Source organism: Corvus kubaryi, unplaced genomic scaffold, assembly GCF_017639235.1.
Source record: "Corvus kubaryi isolate FWS band 111438036 unplaced genomic scaffold, C.kubaryi_AGA036_p1.0 74, whole genome shotgun sequence".
Lineage (NCBI taxonomy): Eukaryota > Metazoa > Chordata > Aves > Passeriformes > Corvidae > Corvus > Corvus kubaryi.
Window position 1 is genome coordinate 185,296 of NW_024582061.1, and position 13,574 is coordinate 198,869.

At 44.5% G+C, this 13,574-nt stretch overlaps 2 protein-coding genes across 11 annotated transcripts in view; one reads left to right on the plus strand and one right to left on the minus strand.

Annotated features, from left to right (window-relative positions):
• The window catches only part of PRR5 (proline rich 5), a 99,142-nt gene that overhangs the window by 83,420 nt on the left and 2,148 nt on the right, over positions 1 to 13,574 (plus strand). For all 8 annotated transcript variants that reach the window (XM_042050653.1, XM_042050657.1, XM_042050654.1 and 5 more), the window contains one exon: positions 11,720 to 11,858. In XM_042050653.1, the coding sequence (XP_041906587.1) occupies positions 11,720 to 11,858 (139 nt within the window). The remainder of the gene's footprint in view (positions 1 to 11,719; positions 11,859 to 13,574) is intronic.
• The window catches only part of LOC121675319, a 50,898-nt gene that overhangs the window by 7,418 nt on the left and 29,906 nt on the right, over positions 1 to 13,574 (minus strand). The window lies entirely within an intron of this gene.

The window sequence follows — 13,574 nt, forward strand, 5'->3', positions numbered from 1 at the left end:
ATGGTTAAATAATTTTTAGCACAGATTGTTTATGCTTAAGGGCTACTGCGAAGTCCCATGCAGTAAGTTTTTTACATCCCTGTTTGCTAGAAGCACCAGCATATTCTCTAAGAAAGCCTGCACTGTGCATGCCCTATGTCCTTTCTTTGCCTATGACATTTCTCCTGCTATCACTGTTAGCAAGAAAACGCTGAATTTAATTAACTTTTAGTCTGACACTGCATGGCTGATTCTATGCCTTGGTCAAGATTGCAAAGGATGAGAAGAATCCATTATCACATCTCATACTTCCAGGAGTTTACTCATCAGTTTGCATTGACTGCATGTGTAAATGGAGGCCAGATGTTGCTACACAAATGTATTATAATACTGCTGTACAAATTTGTATATTACTGTGGGATTTGCTTTGCAGGACTGACATCCAGGGAACAAGGTGGGCATTGGAGGTGAGAGAGCCCAGTATCTCCTCCTACTTGTGAGTGAGTTCCTGCAGTGGCTATAAGAGGGAGTCTTCGAGGTTTCCTTAGAGTGCTGTGCACGGTCACTGAAGATGGAGGGCATGTGAACAGGAGACTTCCAGGATGATACTCTGTGGTGCAGTAAGAGCAGCAGCTCTGAACAGCTGTGCACTAGAGGAAGGCTTCAGCTTTTGGGCAACACTTGCTGCTCCAAGAACCACTGTGGTCTCCTCCAGAGCATATGCTGGGTGGGTTTAGACAATGAAACAGTGCTGTTGAGCAAACAAAAGTTGTACATCTCAACCAACTAAACCATAATGTAACTTTGCTGCCATAGGTTTGTCTGTGAGCAGTCTGTGACTTTGTCTGGAAGATCAGTACAAATTGGATGATTGGCTGTAAAGTGTGTGCATCAGTCTCTTCTAAGGAAGATGGAAGACTGCAGATCTCCATCCAGAACGTAACTAGGAACATATGCTGTACCATTGATGATGCATGTGGCAAGGACAGTGTAACTGGGAGCATAGCTGTGCCACTGGTGATGCATGTGGCAAGGACTAGTGACCCATTTGTCTCCAGTTCCTACCCATGGTAATTTCTTGCCTGCCCTGAGGCAGGGCTGGTCTGTGTTACTCAAGTTCCAGAAGGTTGTCATGCAGTGAAAGTGAGATAACGAGTAGTCCTGGCCTGTAAGGGCACTGTTTTCCAAATGCCTGTACTAGTTTGAAAACAAACCAGTGGGAGGCACCAAGTCAGAATAACAATTTAATGGAAATTAAAGAAAAGGAAAAAAAGTAAAAGAAAACACTGGTTCAAACTGACAGAGTCAAGGTACAACCTGACACCCTGTTAGGCAGGGTGGTGGTAGCAGTCTGGTAGAATGGTGGCTGCAGTCCTCTGAAGCAGTGATCCTGTAGTAAAAGAGTCTGCTCTTCCTCAGAAAGTCCAATGGTGGCTGTGTAGCTCCTGTCCTCTGGAAATCCAGTGGGAAGGGTTGTCTCTGGTGGTCAGAGTCCCAGATTATATCCACAATGGGATGCTTGGTTCCTCCCTCTGGGTGGAGCATCTCACAATGGGGTAATGAGTCATGAGGCAAAGTGTTGATTAGACTCGTTAACAGAAGATAGTCCGGAGGGAGTTAGCTATGAGTCAGGTGGCAGGACAATGATGGGCAATTAACAGAAAGATAGTCTGGGGGGAGGAGGCAAGGAAACACTGCCCCACCTGGTTTCAACAGCTCCTGAGGATGGTAATAGAATACACTGCAACCCAGGACAATGCCTCACAAGCAAGGCTGTTGCTCTCTCTTTGACTATGCCAAGCAGCAGATCTTGCTGTTTATGTGGTCACGAGGGTGTGCACTGCAGTCTGCACGCCCTTATCAATTCTCCACCAGCAGTGTTAGCTGAATAATGTGTTTTCACTACAGATACTACTCTGTGTCTGCCTTGTGACTTTTAATTTCAGTTTTCTCTGGGAGTGGTTGGGCAACAGTTTTTATCCGATATGTATCAGATTATCACCATTGCCAGAGTGTTTCTTTCTGTCATATTGATCTCACCTGTTGTCGGTTAAGGAAAGAAATGTGATTGTTTGGGTTTTTCTTTTCTCCAAGGAATCTGCTGCTTTTAAGCAGAAAATAGTTACATTTCTTAGCTGTTTGCCTGTGTGGTTAAGACAGGGCAGTACATGAGGCCAGGACCTCACTTTGCTCTCAGAACTGACCCTGTAAATGCTTCTGGTAGTGTTTCCTTTCACATAGCACCAGATCAGGACTGTTTCAGCATTTTGTTGGTAGACAAGGGTGAGTCCAGGCATCAAGGGTGCCCCTGTGTCCTCATATGGAGGATGCCCCAGCAGACTGAGGTTCAGAGTGTGTTGTGTGGCCATGAGCTGAGCCATACACAGTCACTTCTTGTCCATGGGCAGAGAACTTTGCTCTTCTGTTCCATTAAGTCACCAATAATGATCATTGCTGAAATGACTTTGCTAAATAATTCAGAAGTCTGCCTTTTCCTCCTTTCTTTCCTGAGTCCAGAAGTTGGTAACCTAAGCACCAAGACATGCTGTGTGTCCCTTGGTGCTGTGTCTGCTCCTGGCAGGGCCTGGGGCTTGGGTCCAGAAGGTCTGCTTTGTTTGTTCCCCGAGGTCTGGAGGAACACAGATTTTGTTTCATTTTATTCTTTTTTATTTAAAAGCTATGCAGCAGTTTGTCAGTTGAAGCAGAAGACAATCCTTTGCACCAATACTTACTCATGTACACGTGCTGATCAGCTGAAGTGTAAAAGCTCAAGGTGAGTGCTCCAGCCTTTAATCAATGACCAGTCATTGATTTAGCACATCCACAATTTTCAGGTGGTCATGAAGTAGTTCCTCCATTGTGTCCAGTTTTCAGGGTACCTTTAGCCACTAGAGATACTATTCAGTGTATAAATTATTAAGTAAATGGTCTTTTAATAGTCTATGCTAAAGAGGGAAATGAAAAGCAACTGAGCAATACCACCATTTCTAGGTGTTACAGGTGGTGGGTACTATTAGTCAGAACTGGAAAACACAGAATCTGTCACCTTTTAGAAGTATTCAGCAAAACACTGAGTTACTTCTGGTCAATTAAAATCAGTTTGGGTGTTTAATAGTTGTTTATGATGATTTTCATACACAGATGAATGACGAGTTACTTGAGGCAACATGTGTGCAGTTGTCCAGCCAGAAGTGAAGCAGCCTCTGGTAAAGGTGAATGCAGAGAGGCTCATGTGGCAGAGGAGCTCAGCAGATGACAGGGGGCTGGCTTGCCTGCTGAAAGAGGAGCTCGGGATGGATGTGGGGCGTTATGAAACAGCTGATGTCAAAGGGACGAAGCAAAAGGTTGAAATGGAAGGAATCAGGCATGAGAGAGTGATGGCCAGATGGAGATCCAGCTAAGGCCCCGAAGTGGAATTACATAAGTCAAACATTAATGAAAAGCAGCTGGGTAGCAAGAACAGCCAGCAGCCAGGCTTGTTTCTTGCCATATATGAGACATCCCTTTGAGGTGTGCCTGATGGCCAGAGGATGTGATAGCTTTAGCTGTAGCTCTTTTGTCTCCAGCTGTTGTGAGTTCTGTGCTTAGTTCTCTGGTCTGGTGCATTACAGGATTTTTAGGGTAAATCATTTTTTCATCAGTGTAACCCACCAATTACCAAGATTTCAAGGCAGTTGGATGGGGTGGTGAATATACCATTCTTCTGCTGGTGGCCACCAAAAATACTTGAGAAGAAAATTTCATCTTTGTTCTACATAGTGCTGTCCTAGCAAGCACTTGTGAATAGGCTGTAATTCCCCAGAGTAGTGAGGCAGAAGCTGCTCTGTGATCCAGGAGCAGGCTCCCATGTAGTGGATTGGATGCCAGGCACCCACCAAAGCCTTTCTTATCACTCACCTCCACAGCTAGACAGGGAAGGGAAAATGTGAAAAAGGGTTGAGATAAGGACCAGGAGAGATCAGTCATCAAATACCATCACAGGTAAAACAGAGTCTAATTAGAGACATTAATTGAATTTATGGCTAACAAAATCAGAGCAGGATAATGAGAAATAAAATAAAACCTTAAAATCACCTTCTTCCCACACTCCTCCTTCCCAGCTTTACCTCCTACCCCAGCAGCACAAGGAGACAGGGAATGGGAGTTACGGTCAGTTCATCACCCACTGTTTCTCTTGCTACTCAGGGAAAGGAGTCATCCCCTGCTGCACCGTGGGATCCCTCCCACAGGAGAGAGTTCTCCATGAACTTCTCCAATGTGAGTCCATCTCACAAGCAACAGATCTCTGCAAAGTGCTGCACCATGAGTCCATCCCACAGGCAACACTCCCCTATCAAACTGCTGCAGCGTGGGTCACCCTACCATGTCTTTCAAGGACAGGCTGCTCCAGCATGGGCTCCTCTTTCCATAGGCCTCCCATGGGGTCACAGCCTCCTCTCGGGCATTCCCCCACTCTGGCATGGGTCACCTCCATGGGTTGCAGGTGGATCTCTGCATCCCCCATGGATCTCCGTGGCTGCAGGAGCAGAGCTGCCTCACCATGGTCTGCACCATGGGCTGCAGAGGAATCCCAGCTTTGGTGCCTGGAACATCTCTCCACCTTCTTCTTCACTGACCTTGGTGTCTGCAGAGTTGTTCCTCTCACATATTCTCACTCTGCTCTTCTCTGGCTGCAATTACAACTGTGCAAAAACTTTTTTTCCTTTTTCCTGAAATATGTTATCACAGAGGCATTACCACCATTTCTAATAGGCCCAGCCTTGTCCTGCAGCACATCTGTCTTTGGAGCTGCCTGGGACTGGCTCTGCCAGACATGGAGGAAGCTTCCAGCAGCTTCTTGCAGAAGCCACCCCTGTACCCCCCACGCTGCTACCAAAGTTTTTCCATGCAAACCCAATACAGTTTTATTTCATTATTGGTCTGTCTGTGCAGGCTGTTAATGGTAGGGATTTGCCACCTATTTATTCCCTAATACAGGTAAAAAGGAGATCTGCAGCTTCACATCCAGTTTTTGGAGTAAGAAGTGAGAGGAATAAGCAGCAAAGGATGCACAAACCCAACTCACATTCTGCCATGTGCCAGGTTTCCATGAGACAGGAACATAACACATCCTACCTCTGCTCACAAGAGCTTGGGAAGCCTAAAACTCTGCATCCAGTTTAATCAGGCTGTCTAATGACATATACCGAACTATCAGCAGCCTAAATAGTTTTTCATGGCTGTCATTGTCTTTGGGGATTGCTTCATGTCTGGGTTTCTTACCAGAGCCTGAGGAAAGGAAGTAGCCAACACCAAGTGAGAAGTGGTGTAAGGCAGGTGATTAATTTCTGGATTCCTTTTCGACACACAGCCAGAGCACCTCCCCAATGGGCTGGGCTTGGGCAGCCTTGTTTACAGTCACTTGGAAGGGCTGATACTATCTGTTGAAATGTTAGGTGTCTTTTTAAAAACAAAAATCAAAGTATTTTTGTTATAATGGTAAATAAAGAACCCGGGGGATTTTGCAGCAATGACCATCTGGTTGCAGAGGGAGAGGCTGCAGGCATGTTTGTATCCTACACCGAGCAGGAGCAATGGCAGGATTACTTGCCTGCATGTTCACTGCTTTGAGGGAAGAACAGGGTGGGAAAAATTAATGTAATAGGAAACAGAAGTACAGATCAGTGATTGTGGTTATTTTATTGCCATGGTAAAAAAAACAAGGACATTTAATGACTTTCAAAAATTTATTTATTTAAAGAAAAATTGTGGCAAATGTTTTCAAAATAGAATTTATGTTTCTGGCAGCTTTACAAGTCAGGTAGCTTGTGCCTAGATACAATGTTCATAATAGCTTAGAAGTACTTTTTGTTAAAACTCAAGTTCATTAAAAAAAAGTCTTCAAAGCACTCCATATTTGGTGAACAGCATATAAAAGGTTAAAGTAATGAACGTTGAACATGTTTTAAGGTTATCTTTGAGAAGGACTCTTCAGATCCTTAAATGCCTGAGGTGGCCTCCAGGACTTTAAAGCTTAAAGAAATCCTATATACGGAAGAAATTCTTCCCTGTGAGGGTCTTGAGGCCCTGGCACAGGTTGCCGAGAGAAGCTGTGGCTACCCCACCTCTGGAAGTGTCCAAGGCGAGGTTGGATGGGGTTTGAACAATCTGATCTAGTGGAAGGTGTCCTTGCAGGGGATGGGATGAGATAATCTTTAAGGTCCCTTCCAACCCAAACCATTCTCTGATTCTATGATTGTACATACTGAAAAAGGAGGCTGTGGCCTTTTGTAGTTAGGTACAAATCCCCCAGCTATTCTTCTGAACATACCTGTTTACTCATTTATTCTTTCCTTTGTGCTTTCACAAGAAGCCCTTGTGCCCTTCAAAAGTTCAGTAGGAGTTCATAGTTAATTTACAGAATTAACAGGGATGGAAACCTGAGCATTTTGGTGCATCCATACTTGCTGGAATGATTGTGGATTTGATGATTATGGGGTTTTGTTTTCAAACACAAGAAAAGTTTTATTCCAGTGCCACACTTGAGTGTAGCAGTGGAGCCCACGCGTGTGGCTGGTGCTGCAGTTCAGCAGGTGGGGCAGTGTCTTCATAAAGTAGATACATCATTAACCTGTAGTCTTTAAGGATGTAGCCCTTCTGGGAGTGTTTGCTTGTTTACATATCAAAACCAGCCATGCGTAGGGCCCTTCTAATGCATTTGAACTATTATAGAAAAATTTTTGGTTTCAAAACCATTTAATTAAGGTTAATGAAGTTTGGGACTTGGGTACTGTATTTCATGCAGTAATACATGTGTCTGTTCTTGATAGATGTCTTCCATTTGCAACAGTATTCACATATTCAGGACTCAAATCCCCATTGTTCCCATGCCTTTAGAGTAGGGCAGACTCTTGTCATAATATTACATTATAATCCTTTCCAAATGCGAAGGTGGTAACTAAAAGATGCTGAAATGAAAAAGAGGTGGAGATTAGCACTGCTTTGAGAGAGCAGGAGTGAAGATTGAGGGCAAGACTGAAGATGATGCAGGTGGTGAGGGAGTTGGGATTTTGAGAGAAGAGTGTTTCTCAGGAGCAGAGAGCCAGTGGGCTCTCCAGGTACAGCAGCTGCAGGACAGCAGTGATGGGGATGAGGCAAGTCTGTGCCCTGCACAGCTCCCTGGCCCCATCATGGAGGGTTGTCCCAGTGGCTGTAGCTTGGGGGTTGAGTCTCTCAACTTACCACAGGAGCCTATCCCAGCCCAGCAGAGCTGCTGCAAGCCTCCTTGTATACCTGCAAGAGCAGCAGTCCCTACAGAATATAGCTCTGGCTTTTGAGGAGTTCATCAGGGGAAGAGGAGTGTAGAGCAGAACATATAATTAAAAACCAAAAGAACTCCTCAATTCTGAAGGCTGATAGGAAATCAGACAGTGTTAAGGTGCCACTGGGCAAGGATGCTTCTGTTATACTGTTCTGCTGGTGGTAGGAGTTGTTTCGTGGGCAGCATGGCACTAGTGAGTTACTGGGGTTTGTGAAGAGCCAATTTAGTTTTGTCTCACCACTTTGTCTCACATTGTCAGAGGCATGTGGAAGAGGGGTTACACACATGCCATGTGCAGGAGGCAACCAGAAGAAGATGGGAGAAAGCCTTGTCTCCAGGGGTACTTTCCTTGGCAACCATTTCATGTCTCACATGGGACAGGCAGTCAACAGGTGAACACCAAAGACACTGTACAGACAATACATGCCCAATTTAAGGAGAAACAACAACTCCGGTCAGATGGCAAAAGCACCAATGGACTGCAGTGGAAGGTTGGACTGGGCCAATGGTGTCCTTCCAGCAGGCAGACTTTGGGAGGAGCCAGAGGGCATAAAAAGTAACTGCATCAAAAGTTCTGGGGGCTTTTTAAGACTTAGTTTTCATTTGGGCTTGGTGATTCTGGCGCTTTTTGAGTTGGGGCTTTTTGAGTCTGGGGACCTTTTGAGTCTTGTGTTTTTGCTTTGGCTCCAGCCTGCTGACGTCTGCTCCTTTGCCCTGCCTGTCTTTTGTCCTTTTTGCCCTGGGTCCAGCCTACCTTTTGGCTCTCCTGCCCCTGCTGGAGCTTGCTCACCCTCGCATACTTGCCTTCCCTCTATCTGGGCACTTGGTGGGACACCAGCTGACCTCTGAGTCTTGTTTGTAGCCTGTGTCCTGCCCTACCCCTTCGCCCGTCCCAGCTGCCGCCTGTCCTGTCTCCCTGTGTCCCTGACTGCCACCCTGGCGATTCGCCCCTGCATCCCTGCCTGAGCCACCTGCCTCCGATCCAGCCCGCTGCCGTGATCCCCGCCGCGACCCTGCATCCTGGGTCCTGCACCTCCTGCCCGAGCGCTCGCTAACTCACCGCATGTCTGGCTGCCTGTCGCTGCGGGAACCATGCCTGTGGAGCCATGCCTTTCCAAGAGCCGCACAGGCTCCCCAGCAGGCAGCGTGCATACACCCCCTGCCACGTGGATGTCAACGGCACTTCCCATCCTGCTGGTGGTAATGCCCGCTTTACCCCTCTGTGTCTCCCCTCTCCCTCTTGCTCTCTCCCCCCATTCCTTTTCCATTTTTCTTCCTTCTTCTCTGTCTTTTCTAGCCCTCTTTAGTCGGGCAACTTCTTTTTTTGTTTTGGTTTTTTTGGGGTTTTTTTGTTACCAATAAACGGTTCTCAGATAGAAGGTTGTCTCTGTTGACTTAATTTCGTTCAAGACCATCTGTTTTTAAAAGAACTCCTCACAGTTCCCCACAGTGGAACGCAACAGGGTTCTTTCTCCACAGCTGATATTTAGCTACTGTCTTTCACAAGTATAAATACCAAAATGGTAGAAAAGTAAATAAAGCTCTACAGCAAAGTCTGGACATGAGCAATGCTAAATACCACTGGGTTCTGCCACTCATATATGTCATGTTTAGGAGACCAGTTCCAGAGGTATTTAGTGTGGGAGCCTGGAGCAGGATGTCTTAAACCCTGGCCTTTGCATGATGGGATAGTGAATATGTAGTAAGATAGCAGGCATGTTGCCTTTCTGAGGGCTTGACTAAATCCCAGCAAGGAACACTGGAACAGATCTCAGTAGGCCAGTAATGACTTGGAAATAACACTTGCTCCTTCATTAAGTCTTCTGAATTATTCCAGTATTATTTTTGCCTGGCTGTATAGCTGTGGGCTCATCCTGCTGTTCCTTCGATGTTTTCAAGCTTTTGGATCCACTGGATATGCCTTTGTGTTCAAATTTGTATTTGTGGCTGTCCCAGAGTTCTTCAGGGCATAGCACCAAAGATTGTTATTTTTTATTTAAAGACTGCTGAACTGTGTTGCAGTGGGGATTTCTGCAACATGTATAGACAGCAAGGCCCGTGGAAAAGAAATAGGGACTGATTCTTGGTAGATGTTTTTCAAACATCTTTATTCTCCAGCTGCATGGCCGGACAACTGCTGAAGAACTCTTAATCACAGGACCGGCATGGCCATTCCTGCGCAGGAGAACACAAAACAACCAATGGGGAACAGGATTCACCAGGGAGTAGGGAAACCCCGTGCCTCTACCCCAGGGTCCCCTCCCCCGGACCCCACAGCAGGGGGGAGGAACCCCAACAGAACTGGAATTCAAATTCTGTCCAAAATCAAATTTTGTCCTAATTTGAATTCTCTGTTGGCCATTATGAATTTTCCATTCATAAACTTTTTATCACTAAGTGATGAGGCAGCATTGAGGCAGTGCAGCAGCAGGTGTGGGGGGGGTGGTGGAGTCAGCCATTCAGAAACACATCTGAGAGTCACTCTAGACTCTGGTTAGTGAGTAATACTAAGCTGTGAACACATCTTGAACGTCAGGATCCTTTCACATGCTGAAGGAAGTGTTGCAATTTTACTCATCTGATCTTTATATTGCTCTCTGGAGCAGTGTGTTTCTTTTTACAATAACTCAGGAACACATAATGAAATGGCTAAATTCAAGCAGAGTTCTTGCTGAGTATGGCATTTAGGATATTAATTCTGTGACATGATATGTCAAGCCCATGGCAAATGTGAATTTGTTCCATATGGCAAGAGGCATCCTACACACAGTGTACAGGGCTCTGCTCAGACAACACAGGAGCACGCACTCTGCAGCTAAAGGGAGAATACAATTCTGCAGGGTTTTTCTGTCACCTCTGCAGCCTGTCATACATGAAATCCCTATTTGTGCTTGGTCTTTGCATATTAAGTGCTTTAATTAATTAATTTTGAGTTAAATATTTTTAGATTGAATCTTAAAATTAACCCATCAGCCCAGCTACAAAAATCCAGTTCCATTATCAGTGTTTTCAATTGTTCAAAGTAGTTTATTAAGAGAGTTGCACCCTTCCCAGTTAAAAATTCCCCAGTTAAAAATCACCAACTTGCCCCTTTTCAAACTTCAAACCACCGGTACACCATAAGAGTTACCTTTCCTGTGTTTACTGTATACTTTTACAAGTGTTTTGAGATGTGTTGGATGTATTTTAATACTTTTTTTAGGTGTTTTTACTTGCATTTGGTTCCAAGGCCAAAACCCCCAGTTCTAACAGCCAGCAGCTATTTTTAGCCCATAGCCGTTGCCCTGGGGGCAAGCTCCATGGCAACCTGGGTTTTGGTGGGGGCATTTTAGCTCCCTTGTCTCAACTAGTACCACCCCTCTGGCAGCAATGAGCCATTGGTGGACGGAGATGATCCATCAAAGGGAAAGCACCAATCGCTTTAGACTGAAGGGGCGGGCTGTGGGTGGGCTGTGGGCAGAGCAAAGACACTATAAAAACAACGAGGCAGAGAGGCAGCGCCTCTTTCCTCTCTCGCTCTCTGCAGGCTAGCTGTGGTGGATGCCAGTGCTGGGTGTTAAAAGCATACTCCTATTAAGGAGCCTTTAATAATTTTTTTCCTGACTTTGGACCAGCTAAAAGTCAGCCCAGCACTGCGAGTTCTTTTTCTCTACCTGAGGTCTAGTGCTGTCTCAGCCAGAAGATCTCAAATCCCTGCGCTCCTGGGGCATACCATCTACTGAGCCATAGGATCCCAAATTTTTATATTTTTCTAATTTCTGTAATTTTTCAATTTTTCTGTTTTCAATAAATTAATCTTTTTAAGAGTTGTCTCATTTCTCACACTAACAAAGCCTGCTTGTGGGTGGAAGTGCAGAGTTAACAGTTAAAGGCTAAACATTTTGCCTGTGGGTGACTCTTACCATGCTAATTATAATGTGATTTTTGCCTGGAAAATGGTAAGTGCCAGGGGAGGGATGAGGAAAGAGAACAAACTTCTTTACTGTAAACATTGGTTGTTGAAAATATCCTGGAAGAAATATTTCTGAGGGTCTCAGTTTCACCTTTTTCTTAACGGTGTTGGTATTGCTGAGATGGCAGTGACACCCTGTGGTATCAGATGCTATCATTCAGGAAGTCACTGTAAAATTGCAATAGCAAAAAGTCCAGGGATGGTTTTAATTCCTCTTCACAGATCATGTCCTCTATCCTTCCCTGAGTGCTGTGCACAAAGCAGGATGTACCTTCCTGGATTTAAATGTCGTGGTAGCTCTGGTCTGGTTCACATCTCTTGGCTTTACAGAAGAGGAATCAGCTGTACTAGCAAACCAGGATCACATTGCAGGGCACCTTTGCTTTCACTCAGTGAAAATGCTTGTTCTTCTCTGGTTGCCCTGGTGAGCAAGGGGAGGTTGTGATTGGAGGGGGCAGTGCTCATATTGGGTATTTCCTCTTTTTCAGGGGGTTCATGAGTCGAAAGGTGTGACTGAAGATTATTTGAAACTGGAATCCCTGATCCAGAAAGTTGTTTCTCCTTACTTGGGCACATACGGTCTGTATTCCAGTGATGGACCCTTCACGCACTCTGCCTGCATCTTGGGTAAGAATAACACAGACTCCATTTGGCACAGCACAGAGGACTTCCCAAAACCTTGCTCCATGCAGGGTCAGGGCACACACAAGAGGTGACTGCCAGTGCTCACATGAGTACATCAGGCTTTTTTTCTAAGACTATGCTCTTTGCAAGGTGCAGAATCGCAGTGAAACTTGCAGTGGCAAAAGATGAAAGCTGATCATCGTAAGAGTGCTCAGTAATAAAAATCAGTAAAATGAATCTAGAGTGTGTTTAGAATTTCCATTCTACCTTTTAATGAGAGAGCTTTAACACAGGATGCTTTATGGACAGTGAGAGGAAGAAGCAAGAAGCCACTTCTAAAGTACTCAGTAGGTAATTTTCAATTGTGTTCATTAGTACACAAAGATCGTACAAGGCTGTTAAAATTAGGGAAGAAAGTAGGAATTAGTCTTAGAGAAGACTAACACATAAGCCTTCAAGCATGTAAAAGCTTTCTGCAGAGTAGAATGTAATAAGCTGTTCTCCATCCCAATGGAGGTAAGAAATACAGAGTGGATCTCACATTGCAGGGGAAATTCAAATTATATGGAAGGAAAAATCTCTAATTTCACATGAATTGCCTCTGAAGGTTATTGAATCTTTACTGCTGAGGCACTTTGTACATCAGCATCCTTAAGGAGCAAGGGGGAAACGTGGGCTGGCCTGGTGTCAGTTTGAGTCCCCTTCAGCTTATTTTCTGATTGTTGGAGCTCTGAAGCCTTCGGTGACTTTTGTGATGGCAAGATTTAGCCAGAATGAAGGTGGAATAGCCTATATAGCAATTAAATCTGTTGAAAATACAAGGGGGATACTACCAGCATAATGAAAAAGGAAATGTCGTAGTACCTGAGTCTTTTATTGTAAATACAGTGATGGCCTGATTGAATAGAGCAGACAGAAGGGAAAATAAGCTCAACTGCACATTTTCTGTGCAGTCAATTCAATATGTTTGCTTGTCAGAAATGGCCAATAAAGTAGTTGATTTTCCCTTGAAGCTAAATGGCAAAACATGTTACAGCAAGTGTTTAACAATGAATTTCAAGTGAATAAATACAGGCCAGTTATTTATGGAAAATGGTTCATGATTACTACTTTGTATTCATTGCTTGTCATTAAAAGGCCACAAGCATTTAAATGGAGCCCCAAATTGGCATTTTCTAAATATGAGCTTTAGTATGTCAAGATAGGAAAAATGCACCCAAAGAGAATAAAGCACCAGTGAAATGAATTTTTAGTAAATAAATGTCTTACTATGTGACTGCAGAAGATGGGAAGGTTTTGGTGGACCAGGCACTTCCTTTTGCTGTGGCCTGGGCTGTAGATGTAGCAATATCCCTGAAATGGGTCTTACTGTAATAACTGCACCTGGATCCAAGGGAGCTGAGTGTGTAAGCAGCTGATTCTTTTAAACTGATGCATCTAATTCTCTTCCAACTATTTTGCTAGCATGTGGCATGTTGTGACGAGAAACCAGAGTTCATAGCCCCAGGAACCTTTTCTGTTTGCCAACTCAAACTCCTAACAAAAAGTCCAAAAATGAACTTGGATCAGATGATTTCATTGTTGAGGCAGACACAACTGCAAAATACAATCTTAAATACAGAAACTGGCTTTTTTAGTAGTACAGCATATGATTGGAATTTGTGTCCAGGTAAGCACATAATTACACAACAACGTAATTATAAGAGATTGGCATATGTA